At 46.7% G+C, this 18389-nt stretch overlaps 2 protein-coding genes across 3 annotated transcripts in view; both read left to right on the forward strand.

Moving 5' to 3' along the window:
- The first annotated feature begins 1210 nt into the window (after positions 1-1210).
- NSUN4 (NOP2/Sun RNA methyltransferase 4) overlaps positions 1211-18389 on the forward strand; it is a 34738-nt gene continuing 17559 nt past the window's right edge. Inside the window, exons 1-4 of one of the 2 annotated variants that reach the window (XM_064281909.1) lie at positions 1211-1395; positions 5628-5977; positions 12621-12775; positions 16018-16178. In XM_064281909.1, coding sequence (XP_064137979.1) covers positions 1303-1395; positions 5628-5977; positions 12621-12775; positions 16018-16178 — 759 coding nt within the window. In that variant the 5' untranslated portion in view covers positions 1211-1302. The remainder of the gene's footprint in view (positions 1396-5627; positions 5978-12620; positions 12776-16017; positions 16179-18389) is intronic. The other variant, XM_064281908.1, reaches the window with a different exon arrangement.
- Positions 2228-5619, forward strand: LOC104846377 (sperm head and tail associated protein-like). The gene has a single exon (XM_064281907.1). It carries the CDS (start codon positions 2289-2291, stop codon positions 4725-4727), a length of 2439 nt encoding a protein of 812 aa, XP_064137977.1. The 5' UTR covers positions 2228-2288; the 3' UTR covers positions 4728-5619.

An 18389-nucleotide genomic window follows, 5' to 3' on the forward strand; every position in this document is an offset into this window, starting at 1 on the left:
GGTCTCCCTGCATTCATTCTAGCTCCCAGTCTGTTCTCCACAAAGAGGCCAGAATAATACTTTTGAACATAAGTCAGATCATGCTTCTTTCCTCAGACCTCCTAATAGTTTCTCATTTCACTGAAAACTGAAAGTCCTTGACTTGGCCCGACAGGTCCTTCATGGTCTGCCCCCTCCTTTTTGTGGTCATTCTCCTTCCTACCTTTATTCCAGTTACACTATCTGCCTTGCTGTGCCTCAAAAATCAAAGCACAGTCCTGTCTCAGGGCCTTGATACTTGCTGTTTATTTTGCCATTGCTGCTCAATATCATCAGAGACTTTCCCTGACCCTGTGTAAAACAGTATCTGCTACATTACTAGTTAACAGCTGTCTTCTTACCATCTCCTCTCAACCTCAATCCTCCTCTTGTGTCACCCAGTTCAATAAATGGAATTCCTAATCCAGACAACTGGGAGTCATCAGGGACCTGCCCCTCAATTTAACCCTCAATCAGTCAAAAAATCCTGTAATTCTATCTCTTATTATGAATGGAATTCATCCTCTTCTCTCCATCACCACTTGCCACCATCTAATTCAGACCATCATCTTCTCTCATCTGACCTCCCTACCTCTACTTCTACTTACTCTATCATTGGCTGTCAGATGACAATTTTTTAAAACATATATCCATTCATGTCCCTGTTCTCCACTGACTGATTAATGGTGAGCCAAGTTTTGTGGGTCTTAAAGCTGATACAATTTAGGAGGCCTTCTTTAAGAAAAATAATACAAAATTAGGTACAGGGCCTTGAAAGGGACTCATGCAACCTACAGGTCCTGACGCTTAAGCTTCATTAGCTTTACTGTAAATCTGCCTTTGCCTACAAGGCTTTCCACAGTCTGGTCTCATTTTTCTCTACCTGAAGATTTTCCTCCGTACAACTTCCTGTACCTAGAAGACCCTTCCAGCCTCTTTTTGCCTAGCTAACTCAGTTCTCAAATGCTAGCTCTCAATTCTCCCTGGCCGCACCCCCGCCAGCTGGGTTAGAGGCCTCTGAGTCCTCCGCACAGCTCCAACATCCAGGAGGGGTCACTAGACCCTGCGCCTGCCTGCTCTTTTTCCAGCACCTTTTTCAAGGTATCCCGGTGGGGCGGGGTTTGCACCTGGGATATAGAGGTAGGCGGAGCCTCCGAGAGCATCATAATTAATTCCCTCCCCTTCCCCCATTCAAGTCCTACAGCGTGGCGCGCGCTACCTCTCCGGAACCTACGGGTCGGCCACTGCGGTGCCGGTCGGAATTACCCAGCGACGCACGCTAACATGGCTGCGCTGGTGCTGAGAGGTGTCCGGGAGCTGCTGAGGCGTGCGGACTTCGCTACAGCCCCGCGGAGACATCGACATAAGAAGAAATGGGTAAGGTCAGACCGGAGGCCGAGGGGCGTTCCCACGCATTTCGGCCCTACGGAAACTTCTCCAGCCTTTCCACTTAGTTATGTCTTACAGTCCTCTACTCGCGGACGCCTGGGGTCTCTTCCCCACCCCGCAATGAGCGTCTCTAGGCTCCTCCCTCTTAGATCTGTTACGTTGTGATCTCTGTCAGCGCTTTTTTCGTCACAAGTCTTCAGCTCTCCGATCAGTTCCGTAGCCTTTGGGCTCCGCCCCTCTAGGTTACGTCATCGCCCCGCCTTATTCTTTCAGTTACGTCACCGCCTCTTGTTCCCCAGCTCGAGGTTCCCTTCCCCTGGGCCCCCACTGCCGGTTCCACCTCCCTTCCTCTTCCCTTCCCTCCCTTTCTTTCCTACCCAGCCCTTCTCACTCCCTCCCCCATGAACTCTTCTCCTCCTTTCCTCCTCGAACTTCAAGCCCGGCCGCCCTCACCCCTGGCAAAATGTCCCAGCGACCCCCCTTTCCATCCTCCTGGGTCGCCGACACCCTCCGGGAAAAGATTCAGCCCCATCCTCACGCTCGAGCTGCCTCTGGAGCCCAGGAAAGGTTACAGTGACCACCCTGCCCATACTCCTGGGCTTTCCCCAAACCCAGGCAGAAGGTGCAGCGACTCCCCTCAGCCCCTGGGCTCTCCCCACTCCTCCAAGGACCCTTCCTCTGGACTCACCTGCCGCTCTGAAATTCCTTTCATAACCCGCCAGCCTCCCTCCCCGCCCCCACCGTGCTCCTCCCCACCCCCACCACCTCCCGTGCATCCGGAGAGATGTTCTTTTGAACCTAGCTCTCCCCTGCATTTTGGAAGGCCCTACTGCGTCACGGGTCCGCCGCCCCTGAGCCCTTATCTTGACCGATTTAGCCCAATGGGGTCGCCCCCTCAGCGTCTGCGGAGCCCTTATTGCAATTGGACCAGGCCCCAGATAACACCGCCTCCCTGTCCCCGAAGCGCCTACTTTGACCTGCACGCTTCCCTCTGTTACTGTGATGGATACTTGTCAACCCTGGGAACCAGCCCGGTGACCTCCCCTCACCTCACTCATAGGCCCCCAGAAGCTGGCCCATTGACCTCCCCTCCCCTTGCTCATAGGCCCCCAGAAACTGGCCCACTGACTTCCCATCCCGGCACTCATAGGCCCCCAGAAACGGGCCCATTGACCTCCCCTCCCCTCACTCACGGGACCCCAGAAACTGACCCCATGATTGCATCTCCACTCACTCATCGGCCCCCAGGAACTGGCCCCTTGACTTCCAGTCCTCTCACTCATGGGCGTCTGGAAACTGATGTCTTTATTTCACCTCCCCACACTCATGGGCCCCAGGGACCTTGCCCCACAGTTTCACCTCCTCTTCCTCATAGGCCTCAGGGAATTGGACTCATCATTTCACCTCCCCTTGCTCACCGGTCTGTGGAAACTAGACCTATGGTCTCCCCACCTCTTTCTCATAGGCATTTGGAAACTGGGCCCATGATTTTCTCTCACTGGTCTTCAGGGAGAAGTTACAATGACCCTCCTCTTTCTGCAGTACCTCCTCCACCCACTGTCAGCTTTTACCATGGCTGCCTTAAGCCTCCAGACTCTTGTGAACCCAAACCACAGCTTGACTTGCCTCTTGGGAAAAATTATTGTGGCTTCTCACCTCCTTTTCAGGCAGATGTCTCTCGCTCTCCCAACCCTCCCCAGAAGGGCTCTTATCACTGCTCACATCTTCCTCCAGAGGCCCATATTCCTGCCCCTGGGAGTCCTTACTGTGCCATCCGTATGCTTCCTGGGAGTACTAGTTCTCCCTGTCCACCCCAGTCTCAGACCCCCAGGAAGACTTGCTTTGAGTCCGTTCTTTCCTGGGAAGCTGGTGGGAGCTCTTACCTCTTCCTACCTCCCGGCACCACAATTTCTGGTCCCTCTTGTCCCCAGGAATCCCCTCTTTCCCTGTCCTCCCACTATCCTTATTCTGTCCTCCCCTTCCCGTCACCGCCAACCAACCAGTTTATATCTCCACTCCAGCCACTCCCTCGCAGAAGCTATAATGAACCCCCTCCCACTACCCCAATTTCCCCCCAGGTGAAGTCCCCCAAATCCTCAGAGTTAAAGCAGTCACGTGCTCCCCACAGGTGTCACTCTGTGGTCATCCCTTTCCAGTGTACCCCTCCTGGCGAACCTAGGCCTCCTAAGACCTGTACTTCTCCTCTACCTCTCTCTGACCCCTCCAGCCTTTCCAGTCCTTCTTGTAGAGAGCCATCCGTCACAACTCCATCAAATTCCTGTCCCAAAGAACTGCCCCTAGAGACTGCCTTACCCATTGTGGTTCCTAGAACCCTCAAAACTGTCATCCCCACTTCACTTCCCCTCCACTTTACTTGTGCTACTGCCTCACTCAATAGTTACGCTCAGAGCATCCCCCGTGGACCCCCCATAAAATCTCCCTGCGGCACCCATATGTGCTCTGTTGTTCCCTCCTCCCCCCATCCTTGCTCTCTGGGTTCCCTCAGTCACTCCACAGGCCCTTTTCAGTGTCATAACCAGCCAGTGGTATCCCACTGTGGCACTTACAGCACTCCCAGGGGCCCACCCCCACCCCCTCGCCAGTCTGTGGAGTCCCCTTGTGCTACCCACGTCTATTCTTTTATCCCTTTGAGGACACCCTTTGACCCCCAAAGTTTACCCATTGCCCCCCGTGCCCAAGGCCGCCCTGACATTCCCTGTGGTCTCCATATCTACTCTGTGGCCGCTCGAGACTCTCGCAAAGACCGCCCCCAGGTCCCCTACAGCTGCCCTTTGCCTTCATCCAAGAGTTCCAGCTGTAGCACTAATATCAGCTGCAGTTCGACTGTTGTTATTAGTGGAAGCCAGAGTAGTGACACCCAGAGCAAGAGTACCAACCGAAGCAGAAGCCGGAGTCAGAGTAAGAGTCCCCATCGTAGCAGAAGTCGAAGCCGGAGCAAGAGTCCCCACCAGAGCATAACTGAGGGCCAGATCGAGAGTTTCCACCTTAGCAGAAGTCTGGACCAGAGCAAGAGTCCCCATTATAGCAGAAATGAGGGCCAGAGCAAGGGTCTTCACCGTAGCAGAAGTCAGAGCCGGAGCAAGAGTCCCAACCAGAGCATAAATCTGGACCAGGGTGAGATTCCTCACCGTAACAGAAGTCGGAGCAGAAGCAAGAGTCCCAACGAGGGTGAAAGTCAGGGCCGGAGGAAGAGTCTCCCTGTTAACAGAAGCCAGAGCAAGAGTCCCCACCAGAGTGAAAGTCCCCACCATAGCAAAAGTCAAGGTCGGAGCAAGAGTCCCCGACAAAGAAAGAAATGAGGGCCAGAACAAGACTTCTGACCAGACCAAAAATACAGACCAGAGCAAAAGTCATATACAATGACAAGACTGCCAGCCATAACAAAACTGCTAGACATAGGTCCCAGCCACGGGCAACCAAGACCTAACTGTGGACTTCTTACCTGAAGTCTCCTCTCTTTTAATCTGTCTTTACACTCTTTAGGCCTGACCGATTTTCCTCTCTGCTACCCCACATAGCAATTTTCCTAGAAATCCTCATTTCAGCTCATACCTCAAGGTTCTATGAGCCCTCCTCATCCTACCTTCCTGGGGTCTGGGAGCTCTCCCAAAATGACCCTCAATTCTGTGGTTCTGAACATTATGGTTTCATTCACTGCATGGCTTTAGGTAAGTACCCTGATTTCTCCATTAAATGTGGAGGTTTGTGGGGTTTTTTTTTTTTTTAAATCCCACCAAGATATCTATTGTGATGTTCACATAAGGTAACAAATATGAAAAAGCTTTACAAAATAGGAGGACTGTTAAAAGTCCTTTGTTTTTAAGCCGGAAGCTTCTTCAGGGCTTCCATCATTTCTTTCAGCCTTCTGTAGCCTCTTCTTGAGAGTCCTCTCCTGAGCTCCCATTCTCTAAATTCTTCTTATTCCAAGGCCTCAAAGAATGCCTACTTTCTTAATGACCCCGAGATAATATTATGAGAGCTACAGCTTCCTTTCTTTCACAATCCTGAAATGGGAAGGCCAGTTCCCCACTACATTTCTCTCCCACACTTTTCTGGCAGGCAGAGGCAGTATGCAAAGGCGGGAGTGGGCACTAGCTGAATCTGTGTTTGCCCCAGGGCTCTGAGGTATTGGTAGGGTCAGGCAGTAGCGGGTAGAGGCAAGGGCGAGAAGACCAATAAGCTTGTTCTTTCCCCTTTAGGCTACCACAGAGCCCAAATTCCCTGCCACTCGACTGGCTCTGCAGAATTTTGACATGACCTATGGTGTGCAGTTTGGGGATCTTTGGCCATCAATCCGGGTCAGTCTCCTCTCAGAGCAGAAATACGGTGCACTGGTCAATAACTTTGGCACTTGGGATCATGTGATTGCTGAGCTGGAGCGCCTGAGTGCCAGGGACTTTGTAAATGAAGCCTTCTCCCACTGGAAACTGGAACCTGAAAAGGGCCAACCTGTAGCATCAGCCCCAGCTCCAGTCTCCTGGGCCTGCAGTCCGAACCTTCAGTGCTTCACTTTTGCCAAAGGGGATATCAGCTGCTTCCCTCGTGCCAGGTAGGATCTAGAGCCATGGATGGTGCTGTCCTGAGTGCCTACTGAAAGTAGACAGGAAGAGACCCAGACCCTTGGAAATAATGATCACAATATTGCTAATATTTACTGAGGGCTTATATGTGCTCTGTGTTTTCCTAAGTGCTGTACATACATTATCTCCTTTTGTTCTGTAAACAACCCTATTAAGCCAGGTAATACTGTTCCTCTTTTACATGTGAGGAAATGGAGGTGCACAGAACTTAAGGCACTTACTTGATTTGGTCCCTCAGATAGTAAGTGGTGAAGCTAGTATTTAGTCCCAGGTGGCCTGACCTGAAAACCTTCACTTTGAACCTGCTTTGCTCTTCTCCCTCCTTTAAAAAACTCACTGCACCCTCTCAAGTTAAAATATGTGTTATTCATGCCCGACTTCTCATTTTGCCCTCAGAGCTACCCCTCCAAGTGAGTAGGACAAGTAACCTCATGGTACTGAAAAGGAAGTGGGGCTGGCCTAGAGCACAAAGTTAGTACCAAAAACCAAAAACCAAACCTGTTGCTGTTGAGTTGATTTTGACTTACGGTGACACCCTGTGTTATAGAGTCAAACTGCTCCATAGGGTTTTCTTGGCTATAATCCTTTACGGAAGCAGATTGCCAGGCCTTTTTCTGCACCACTGCTGGGTGGGTTCGAATCACCAACCTTTAAGTTAGTAGTTGAGCACAAACTGTTTCTCCACCCAGGGATCTAGTTACTACTGGACTAGGATAAAGGAAAGAGAACCTCTGGAATTCTGGATCCAGTGCTTAGATGTGCATGAAGTTGATGAAAAAAGACTGTAGAATCAAATGCTAAATTGTGCTTTAGAAATTGAGAAAAGGAGAGCCCAGCGTTAGTCATAGGATGTGGGAATTACCTTTGAAGGATCGATTCATTCAATAAATATTTATTGTCTACAAAATGCCAGAGTTTAAGTGCCTGGGTCACTGGTGTATAAGCCCTCATGGAGTTTATAGTCCAGTGAGGAAGACAACTATTAAACTATTTATAATTGTGATAAGTGCTACAAAGAAGAAGTACAAGACTGTGAGGTCTTATGATTAGAAGATGTAACCCAGTCTTTTCTAAGGAAGTGAAATTTACACTAAGATCTGAAAACTAGGAATTAATAAAACTGGTAGCATGGGGTAGAGATGGGAAAGGAGGCTAACAATGAGGCCACAGAAAAAGGCAGGAGCCAGATTGTGAAGGTCTTATAGGCCATGTGGAATTTTGGACTTTTTCTCGAAGAGGAAGCCATGAAAGGTTTTAACCTGGGGAATGATAGGATCAGATTTGATTTTTTTTTCCTTTAATATATTTAAAAAAAAAACTTTATTGTGCTTAAAGTGAAAGTTTACAAATCAAGTCAGTCTCATAAAAAAATTTATATACACCTTACTATATACTCCTAGTTGCTCTCCCCCTAATGAGACAGCACACTCCTTCAATCCACCCTCTATTTTCATGTCCATTCAGCCAGCTTCGGACTCCCTCTGCCTTCTCATCTCCTGTCCAGACAGGAGCTGCCCACATAGTCTCATGTGTCTACTTGATCCAAGAAGCTCACTCCTCACCAGTATCATTTTCTATACCACAGTCCAGTCCAATCCATGCCTGAAGAGTTGGCTTTGGGAATGGTTCCTGTCTTGGGCTAACAGAAGGTCTGGGGACCATGACCTCCGGGGTCCTTCTAGTCTCAGTCAGACCATTAAGTCTGGTCTTTTTTATGAGAATTTGAGGTCTGCATCCCACTGCTCTCCTGCTCCCTTAGGGGTTCTCTGTTGTGTCCCCTATCAGGGCAATCATCGGTTGTAGCTGGGCACCATCTAGTTCTTCTGGCCTCAGGCTGATGTAGTCTCTGGTTTATGTGGCCCTTTCTATCTCTTGGGCTCATAATTACCTTGTGTCTTTGGTGTTCTTCATTCTCCTTTGAATTTTTAGAATATTGCTCTGGCTGCTGTATAGAAGACAGATTAGAGAGGAGCTAGGCTGAAAATGGGGAGATAAATTACGAGGCTTTGGCAGTAGTCCTAGCTGCTGGCTTGAGGGAAGGCTGTATGCTTAAGAGGAGTGAAAGATGAGGCTGGGAAGATATATGGGGGTTACTTGTGGGGACCTTGGATGCCAAGAACTTGCAGGTTGGGGTAAGGGATTTTTGTGGTGGCCCAGTGTTGCTTGCAGATGTCTGGAATTGCTGGGGCTGGATGTCTTCAGGCCTTGTGCATATTGCTATACATTGCCAGGATCTGTTCTAGAAAAACACCAAAAAGGGTTTCTGAGCAAGGGAAAGGCAGTAATGCACAGAGGCTATAAGCATGGGCTTTGGAGTCAGGCAAACCTAGTTTTGGATCTTGCCTTCATCACTTAATTAGACCTGTGACATTGTATAACTGAGCCTTGGTTTCCTTATCTGGAAAATAATAGTAGTAATAGTTAACACCATAGCTCACTATATGCTACCTACTGTTCTAAGCACTGGACTTATATTAATTCATTCAATCTTCACAATAGCCTTAACTGGTAGGCACTCTTATTTGGGAAGCTGAGGAACAGAGAAGTTGAATAATTTGCTGGAGGTCACACAGCTAATGAACAACTGAGCTGGGTTTGAGACCCAGGCAGTCTGCCTCTGGAATCCATGATTTCCTGCCTCATAGGGTTGTAAACTAACCAACCAGTTGCTGTTGAGTTGATTCCAACTCATGGCAACCCCATGTGTGCCAGAATAAAACTGTGCTCCATGGGGTTTTCAATGGCTGATTTTTCAGACGTAGATTGCCAGGCCTTTCTTCCAAGGCACCTCTGGCTGGACTCAAACCTCCAGCCTTTTCCGTAACTGAGTGCATTAACTGTTTGTATGACCCAGGGGCTTCCATAGGGTTGCAGCAAGGATTGAATGAAATGATGCACAGTAAACACCCAGTGTGTTAACCATTTGCACCACCCAGGGACTCCCATGGGATTGTCAGAAAACCCAAACCTGCTGCCATTGAGTTGATTCTGACTCATAGTGTTACCGCAATTTGGCGAGTTAGAGCTGCCTGCCACAAACAACCAATTTTTGAGACAGTGGTGAGGTGGGCAGCAAGAACTTTATTAGATATACCAGTATATGGAGACAGAGGGGAATGATCTCCTCCTGAAGTCGTCTGTCTCCCCAACTGCAGGTCAGCTCCGGTTTTTAAGGGGAAAGGGGCCATAAGCTTTAGGGACTTGTGGAATGTTCATTCTCTTTCTTTTGTTTGGTTTTGGTGGTCATATCTCACACATGTTGACCTTTTCCTGCCATTATCCCATTGGCTCAGGGGATGGCTGGCATTGTCCTTTGTCCAATTTGACAGGCTTAGATCAATATCACTTGTTTTCCACAGTCCTAGAGGAAACATTTGGGGAGCTAACATCAGGATCTTACTTGGAGGCAGGGATGGGCTAGGGGAGGGAAAGAAGAGAAAGAAGAAAAAAATTGGCTCAGGTACTGTTCAAGATACGGCTGAGCAGGCTGTTTCAGTAGCGACCCTATAGGACAGAGTAGAACTGCCCCGTAGGGTTTCCAAGGCTGTAATCTTTACAGAAGCAAACTGCCACATCTTTCTGGTGGGTTTGAACCACTGACCTTCTGGTTAGCAGCCTAGCACTTAACCACTGTACCACCAGGGCTCCTTCATGGGGTTGTAGTGAGGACGAAATGAAATGATGAATAGTAAACACCTATCATAGTTGCTGCAGCAGTACTTTTTACTATCAGAATTATTCTCACCAAAGTTATTGTTGTGGATTGAATTATGTCCTCCTAAAAATGTGTGTATTGACTTGGTTAGGCCACGATTCCCAGTATTGTGTGGTTGTCCTCCTTTTTGTGATTGTAATTTTATGTTAAAGATTAGGGTTTGGGTAGGATTGGGTTTTGGGTTGGGTAACACCTTTACCAGGTCACATCCCTCCCTGATCCAGTGTAAAGGAAGTTTCCCTGGAGTGTGGCCTGCACCACGTTTTATCTCTCAAGAGATAAAAGGAAAGGGAAGGAAGCAGAGAGTTGGGAAGCCCATACCACCAAGAATGCAGCACCAGGAATGGAGTGTGTCCTTTGAACCTAGGGTCCCTGCACCTGAGAAGCTTCTTGACCAGTGGAAAATTGAGGACAACAGAGAGAGAAAGCCTTCCCCTGGAGCCAATGCCCTGAATTGGATTTTTGGCCTGCTTTATGGAAACTGTGGTGGCATAGTTGTTAAGTGCTATGGCTGCTAACCAAGAGATTGGCAGTTCAAATCCCCCAGGTGCTCCTTGGAAACTCTATCGGGCAGTTCCGCTCTGTCCTGTAGGGTCTCTATGAGTCGCAATGGACTCAATGGCAGTGGGTTTGGTTTTTTGTTTGTTTGTTTTTTACTGTGAGGGGGAAACTGGTGGCTTAGTGGTTAAGTGCTACAGCTGCTAACCAAAAGGTCAGCAGTTTGAATCTACCAGGCACTCCTTGGAAACTGTGGAGCCGTTCTACTCTGTGCTATAGGGTCGCTATGAGTCGGAATGGACTCGACAGCAACGAGTTTGGTTTTGGTTTGGTTTACTGTGAGGAAATAAACTTCTCTTTGTTAAAGCCATCCACTTGTGGTATTTTTCTTATAGCAGCACTGGATAACTAAGACATTTATGCTTCAGGAAGATAAATTTAGTTGCTGTGTGTAGGGGATGCATTGGGGCAGGGTTAAAGACCCATTCAGACGCAATTGCTTTCAGCAGAACTGAGTCACTTGGCGCCTGTTTAGGGGGCCTCAGTCAGGATGGGAGGACACCTGAGAGTAGTGGGGCTTGAGAGTAGCAACCACACAGATTTCTGGAGGTTGTCTCTCCTTTCACCAAAACCCCTATATATATATTTTTTCCTTCTTGCCTTGATGGGCTCGCTATAAATCTAGGAGATCTTAACTTCTCTCAGGTGTTTAAAGGATGTATGCAGGGAGTCCAGAAATCCCCTGAAATTGTCTGCAAAATCGTGTGTGGTTTTTTTGGGAAGAGAGACTGCAGCTTTCAGCAGGTTCTCAAAACTGCCTATGAACCAGAGAAGTTTGAGTGATGATTCCAGAAGGAGGGGACCTAATTTGATGAGGATGGGTTTTGTGGGCTCGTGCTGCTGTGATAGCAATTCTCTGTCTTTCTCAGATTTCTCATTCTTGCCATTCTCCTTTGTGAGGCATGAGGCAAGCAATTTCCACAGACAATCCATTTATCATTTGACTTTGAAAATATCCCGTCGCTGCCTTAGCCTATTTGTGAATGCTGGAGGGTCACAGCCTCAGGACTGGGGATTGTAGCTCTTATAGCTGACCCCCAGTGGTGCTCTGTCCTAATATTTTGTCACATCCTTCTCCCAGCTACCTGTCAGGGTAGCCAGGAGCAGATTTTTGTCTCCTTGAGTCTGTCTCCAGTGGCTGTCCGTGCTGAGCTGTGTCTCAGACAGGGGAATGGCCGCTCACCCCCAGATGCCCTTTTGACAACTGGCCTGGGAGTGGAGAGTCCTTCTATGCCTGGTTAGGCTATTGTCAGTTGTCCCTCCCTTCTGCCCACACCGTTGTTACCTCTCTTCATGCCTTGTCAGCTCTTACTTGGGCTCTTACGACAGCCTTCTCACTGGTGTCTCAGTCTTTAATTTTGTTCTTTCTAGCCCACCTCACTTTCTAAAACTCAGATTTGATCATATTGTTTTCTTTGAAAACTTTGGTAACTGCCTGTAGGTTATAGTCTAAACTCCTTAGCATAGGGTTCAAGGCTTTTTACAGCCTGGCCCCAATCTGCTTTCCAGCATTAATCTCATGCACTTTGCATTTCTACCACACCAGATTACTCACTGTTCCTGAAATAAGCTATGAATTTGCATGCTTCTTTGCCTTTGCACATTCCTTTTTTTTCTGCTTAGAATCTTCCTCTTCCTTGTTTACCTGGTCAAGGCCTCCTCCTTTATTGGGTCCCAACTCAGGTAACTCTGACAAACACAACTGATGACACTCCTCACTGAACTGTGAAGCACTTTGTATCTCAGTATGTAACCCAACAAAACTGAGTTTCTACTCACTGTTACAGGTGTTGGGGATATTACAATGAGCAAAGCGGGTAAAATCCCTGCTCTCATGGAGCTAACGTTCTAACAGGGGGAGATAGAAGAAAAAAAAAATATGTATATATATATACACACATATATATAAAGTGAATAAGTGTTTTAAAGAAAAATAATGCAGGGTAGAGGGATAGAAGGTGACAGGCTTAGGGAGTAGATAATCAGGGAATGCCAGTGTCTCTTTAATGAGATAGCTTTTGAGGAGAGACCTGAAAGAAGTGAGGTGGAAGTCACAGATATTTAAGGGAAGAGTATTGTAATTGAGGCATAGTAAGGAGGCTAACTGGGCAGGATTGGGGTAAACTGATCAGTGTTTTTTTTTTTTTTAAATCAATGTTTTAAAACATTGGCTATTGTGTGGATGAATGAGTGAGTGAGTGAATAAGTGAGTGTGGATTGAGAAACAAGAGTTTTCGCTGAGTAGAGCTCAGTAGCCCTTGAGGGCATGGATTCAGTGGTTCTGATGCCCAGTGGGTGTCCTGACCTGGAATTTGACATTAAGGTGCTCTCTCTTCCAGGCTTGGCAGCCTGGGTGTCCTGGACTACTACCTGATGGACGCTGCCTCCTTGCTGCCCGTCCTGGCCCTTGGCCTGCAGCCTGGGGACACTGTGCTTGACCTGTGTGCAGCCCCCGGGGGAAAGACATTAGCGTTGCTTCAGACTGGCTGTTGCCGTAAGTCACGGTGCTTGTGTCTTGGGCAAAGAGGGCTCCCCATCTCACCTAGTCAGGGGCACACTGAATGGGTTCTCTAAGCTGGTGTATTTTTTTTCTCAACTTGTAATTACCCCTTCTTTTTCTCTGTCCATTGACCAAGAAGAATTGTTGGGCAAGGTCTTTGAAGGCAGTTGGAAGCAGGGCCCTGATTAATCTCATGATGCCTTCACCCCTCTACCTTTACTTACTTTGTATCCAAAAGTAAATTCTATTTCCTTAGTTTAGTGACAGCTGAAATGAAAAGATCTGGCTGCAGCCACCCTTTATAGCTTTGTTTGTCACCCTTTCCCAGGATTTGTTTGCTTTCACCACACCCTACTACTCTGTGATGCCTGAGTAAGCCTCCACCTTTGCTCATGTTGTGTTTACTCTCTAGACTGCCACCTCTAGAATGCCCCCACCTCACCCCAGCTCTGCCATCCAAATCCTTTTAGCTTTCAAGCCTCAGCTCAAGTGCGCCATCTTCTGGAAGTCTTTCCTCATGACCTCTGCTAGCTACTTCAGAAGTAATGCCTTCATCTCCTGTGCTCCCACATCATGGGCATCATTTTTGTAGCTGTTAACACGTTATCCTTGCATCAGAGCTTTACTAGGGATGCATCTCCTCCAGTTTTGAGATTGTGAATTCCTTGAGGACAGGCCCAAGTCTTATTCATCGCGTAGTGTAGCCCAGCATGGTCCACGTGTACTGTGAGCGCTCACTTCAGGTATCCACTGGCCAACATTCTGCCTTAAAATAGGCAGTATTCTTTTTTTTGACAACCTGAGAAATATCCACAAGGGGGCTGTGGTTTTCACACCCACCTAGGAATTCTGCCAGACTTCTCTTGCCATGTGTCTGAGCTTTTCTGTTGTTGGCCTTTCTTCTCCAGTTTACACAGTTTGAGTTAGCCTCCAGCCTCATAGTAGGCCCTACAGGTGGTTCAGAGAGGGGCACACTTGGTTTCAGCCTTCTGGAATTCTAGAGGGAGAGGAGAAAAGATGTTAAGATGGCTTAACGAGTCTAATGCAAGAGAGTTCAGCCTGTATGCTGGGCTGTGCCGACCTGACGTTGCAGTGGGAATCCATCAGAAGGGGTATGAACGAGGGTAGGGTTACTTGGAAGGGGAGAAACATGAACTAAGAGGAAGGAGAAGGGCAAAGAAGTGACAGAGAGTTGCTCTTCTAAGGAGTGTTGAATTACCAGCACCCTGCCCTCATCCCAGCTTCTCACCCAAGTGACTTCTTGATCCCAGAAAGACAGAATCACAGAATATCAGGGCAGAAAGGAAACTTGGAGTTTTCCTAGCTTAACCCTCATGTTTTATGGAGAGGGGAAACTGAGCTTTGGAGAGATTAAGTAACATAAATCTTACATGAGCTGGAAGTAGAACTGTAACGCACCCCAGGTTCTCTGTTTTTAGTCCATATCCTGCTAAAAATCTCTCTAGTGCAAAGTTTTTACTTTGAGTGTCCTCAAAATTTGACCTGTATTTCTTTGTGGCAACCCTAAGCTGGATCTTAGTAGTGACCACTCCTATGAAATTAGGTATGTGCTCCTCAGTTCTTCACCACAGTTCACATCCCTCCCCATCACTCCTTGACTCTGAGGCCAAGGTGTCAATCGCCATTTATCATCAAGCTTGCAATAATATTTTTCTTGTTATAGAGCTAAGAACAAAGTGAGGCATTTCTTGAACTCGTGTCTGTCAGAAAAGGGAAAAGGAAAGATAGATGGTGAATGTTAGTATTAGGTTTAGTTGCATACAACAGAAAAACCAAATAACAGTGGCTTAAATTTTTTTTTTAATAACTTTTATTGTGCTTTAAGTGAAAGTTTACAAATCGTCAGTCTTTCACACAAAAACCCATATACACCTTGCTGCATACTCCCAGTTACTCTCCCCCTACTGAGACAGCCCGCTCTCTCCCTCCAGTCTCTCTTTTCGTGTCCTTTTTGCCAGCTTCTAACCCCCTCCACGCTCTCATCTCCCCTCCAGGCAGGAGATGCCAACATAGTCTCAAGTGTCCACCTGATCCAAGAAGCTCACTCCTCACCAGCATCCCTCTCCAATCCATTGTCCAGTCCAATCCATGTCTGAAGAGTTGGCTTCGGGAATGGTTCCTGTCCTGGGGCAACAGAAGGTCTGGGGGCCATGACCACCAGGGTCCTTCCAGTCTCAGTCAGACCATGAAGTCTGGTCTTATGAGAATTTGGGGTCTGCATCCCACTGCTGTCCTGCTCCCTCAGGGGTTCTCAGTTGTGTTCCATGTCAGGGCAGTCATCGGTTGTAGCTGGGCACCATCTAGTTCTTCTGGTCTCAGGATGATGTAGTCACTGGTTCATGTGGCCCTTTCTGTCTCTTGGGCTCGTAATCACCTTGTGTCTTTGGTGTTCTTCATTCTCCTTTGATCCAGGTGGGTTGAGACCAGTTGATGCATCTTAGATGGCCGCTTGCTAGCGTTTAAGACCCCAGATGAACAGTGGCTTAAATTTTTAAAAAAGTTTATTTCTCTCTTACATAAGAGAAGCTTGGTTATAGGGAGTCTTGGGCTGGTATAGAGGCTCAGGGACTTGTCTTTTTGAAGCTAATTTTGTTGCCGGCTTCCATCCTCAGAATTACCTCCTAGTCCAAAATGGCTTCTGGAACTCCAGGCATCACATTCAAATTCTAGGCTGGAGGAAAGGACTGCACAAAAGAGGCACATCTCCCAATTGTGTTAGCTCTTTTTAAACATCTTCCCAGAAATTCCACAGAATATAACTCATTGATCAGAACTTAGCTGTATAGTCATACCCCGCTGTAAAAGGAGGGTGGGAAATAATAGTTTATTGGGGGCACGTTGGCCCCTCCCAATAAAATCAGGAGTAAGAGGAGAATAAATTATGGGTAAATAACCAAAGATGTCTACCAAAGATGAAGAGAGTCACATGTTTCAAGAAAAGTGGGAGAGAGTATATTTCTTTAGAAATATTCTCACCTGGTCTGCTTTATTTATTTACATAATCTTTCTGGCACCTATAGGTGTTTGCCTTTGCAACCCCTGCTCTAGAGTGTCTGGTACTGTGCCATGCACATAATAAATGTCTCCTCTTTAACGTGCCCCTGGGATTGGCATTGATTGGCTATGCCTGGGGATTGGTCTAACTCTCCATCAGTGCTATTGTTGGTAGACTGTTTTGTTGGGCCATGGTCACTGAAATTTCTTTATTCCCACAGGCAATCTCGCTGCCAATGATCTCTCCACTTCCCGAACAGGCAGACTACAGAAGGTCCTTCATAGCTATGTGCCTGAAGATATCAGGGATGAGAGTCGAGTTCGAGTTACCTCATGCGATGGCAGGAAGTGGGGAGAACTGGAGGGAGACACCTATGATCGGGTGAGTGATTCCTGACCTAGGACACCCAGCCCGCTAAATGTGGCCTCTGCATTCTGGCCCAAGGCCCGAGGGGTAGGGCCCAGCCTCTGTGTTTGAGAATGTAGAGCTGTTTCTGGACCTGGTCAGCTCTCCATGGGTGACAGGGAGAAAACAGCCATCTGCAGGTTTGTCAGTTCAGCTTAGATGAATGATTGCTGCCTTCCTTCGAGACAGTTAGCAACAAAAAGAGTTTGAACCTGACCCAGTGGAAAAGAAAAAGTTATTAGGTTTATTTTACTTTCCAAGTCACTTGGTCGCTCAGAGACCCTCATGAAGATAAGTAGTATTAAGTTTGGTTTACTTACTTTTGAATATTAATACAGCACATGGTGTAAAAGTCAGAAGGCACAAAAGGGTACCCAGTGAAAAGTAAGTTTCCCCTCTTACTCCTGCCACCCAACCATCTACTTCCCCTCTTTACAGATAACACTTTTGTATCCTTTGAGATAATATGCTTTGTATATACAAATATAAATGTGTGTATTTTTTTTTTAAATAGAAATGATAGTATATTGTACATACTCTTCAGAACTTTGTATTTTTGTAAATTTCTTAACGTATCCTGGGGTTCAATTCTTTTAATACCTATAGAACTGCTTCATTCTCTTTAATAGCTCCAGAGTATTCCATTATATGGCTGGGCCATGTAATGATGTATTGGTTATCTTGGAACTCACGTAATTTCCAACAAGTGCAGGTATGTTTTCAGAACAAAGTCTTTGAAGTATAATTGTTGGATAACAGTTTAAGTGCATTTAAGATTTCGATAGAGATTGCTGAATAATTTTCTGTGAAAGCTAAGCTAGTTTCATTCCTACTGGCAATTAATCAGAGTATCATTTTCCTACATCCTGACAGCACAGGTGTCAAACTTTTTGGTTTTTGCCAATCTCATAGTATTTAATTTACATTTTCTTATAATGAATGATGCCAGAAGTCTTTTCATATGTTTAAGTCATTTGTATTTTCTTTTAATTGGCATATTCTAAAAATATTTATTCAAAATATATACTTCTGCTGTCTCTGTCTTGTTATCTGCCATCTTGTTCTCACCGTCCTGTCTCAGCCACTTTAAGAAATTGAAAGAAAGACCAAGGTTCATAGTGTCTTGGACAGGCCTGAGAGACATGTGTCCTTTCTGTGTAGGAATCCTCTCTTCAGGTTTCTTAATGTGGAAGCAGCAGAACAGAGTGGAGAGAGCATGACCTCTGCTGTCAGCCTAACCTGTTTCTGTGTCAAAGAGCTGCCACTTACTGCCTGTCTTAGTTATATCTAGTGCTGCTATAACAGAAATGCTACATTTCAATTCGTAATATTCTACCCTTTGCCCCCCCATTCATGTCCTCCCTGCATAGAAGACACATTTACCCTATCACACCATTCCAAAAGTCTTAAATCAACCCCAAGTCCAACATCTCATCTTCTGAATCATCTAAATCAAATATGGGTGAGACTTTAGGCGTATTCCATCTTGGAAATGGAATCTAGAATACAAGTTATCTGCTTCCAAAGTACAGTGGCGTAACAGGCATAAGATGGTTGTTGTTGTTAGGTGTGGTCAAATTGCTTCTGACTCATAGTGACTCTGTGCACAACAGAATGAAACACTGCTCAGTCCTGCGCCATCCTCACAATCATTACTATGTTTGAGCCCGTTGTTGCAGCCACAGTGTGAATTAATCCATCTAGTCCAGGGTCTTCTGCTTTTTTGATGGCCCTATACCATACCAAGCATGATGTCCTTCTTCAGGGACTGGTCCCTCTTGATGACATGTCCAAAGTATGTGAGATGAAGTCTCGCCATCCTCACTTCCAAGGAGCACTCTGGCTGTACTTCTTCCAAGACAGACTTGTTCATTCTTCTGGCAGTCCATGATATATTCAATATTCTTTGCCAACACTATAATTCAAAGGCATCAGTTCTTCTTCGGTTTTCCTTATTCATTGTCCAGCTCGTGCAGGTGTACGAGCCGATTGAAAATACCATAGCTTGGGTCAGGCACACCTTAGTCTTCTAAGTGACATCTGTGCTTTTCAACACTTAAACGAAGTCTTTTTGAAGCAGATTAGCCCAGTGCAATACATCATTTGATTTCTTGGCTGCTGCTTCCATGAGTGTTGATTGTGGATCCAAGTAAAATGAAATCCTTGACAGTTTCAATCTTTTCTCCT

This window comes from Loxodonta africana, chromosome 3, assembly GCF_030014295.1.
Source record: "Loxodonta africana isolate mLoxAfr1 chromosome 3, mLoxAfr1.hap2, whole genome shotgun sequence".
Classification (NCBI taxonomy): Eukaryota; Metazoa; Chordata; class Mammalia; order Proboscidea; family Elephantidae; genus Loxodonta; species Loxodonta africana.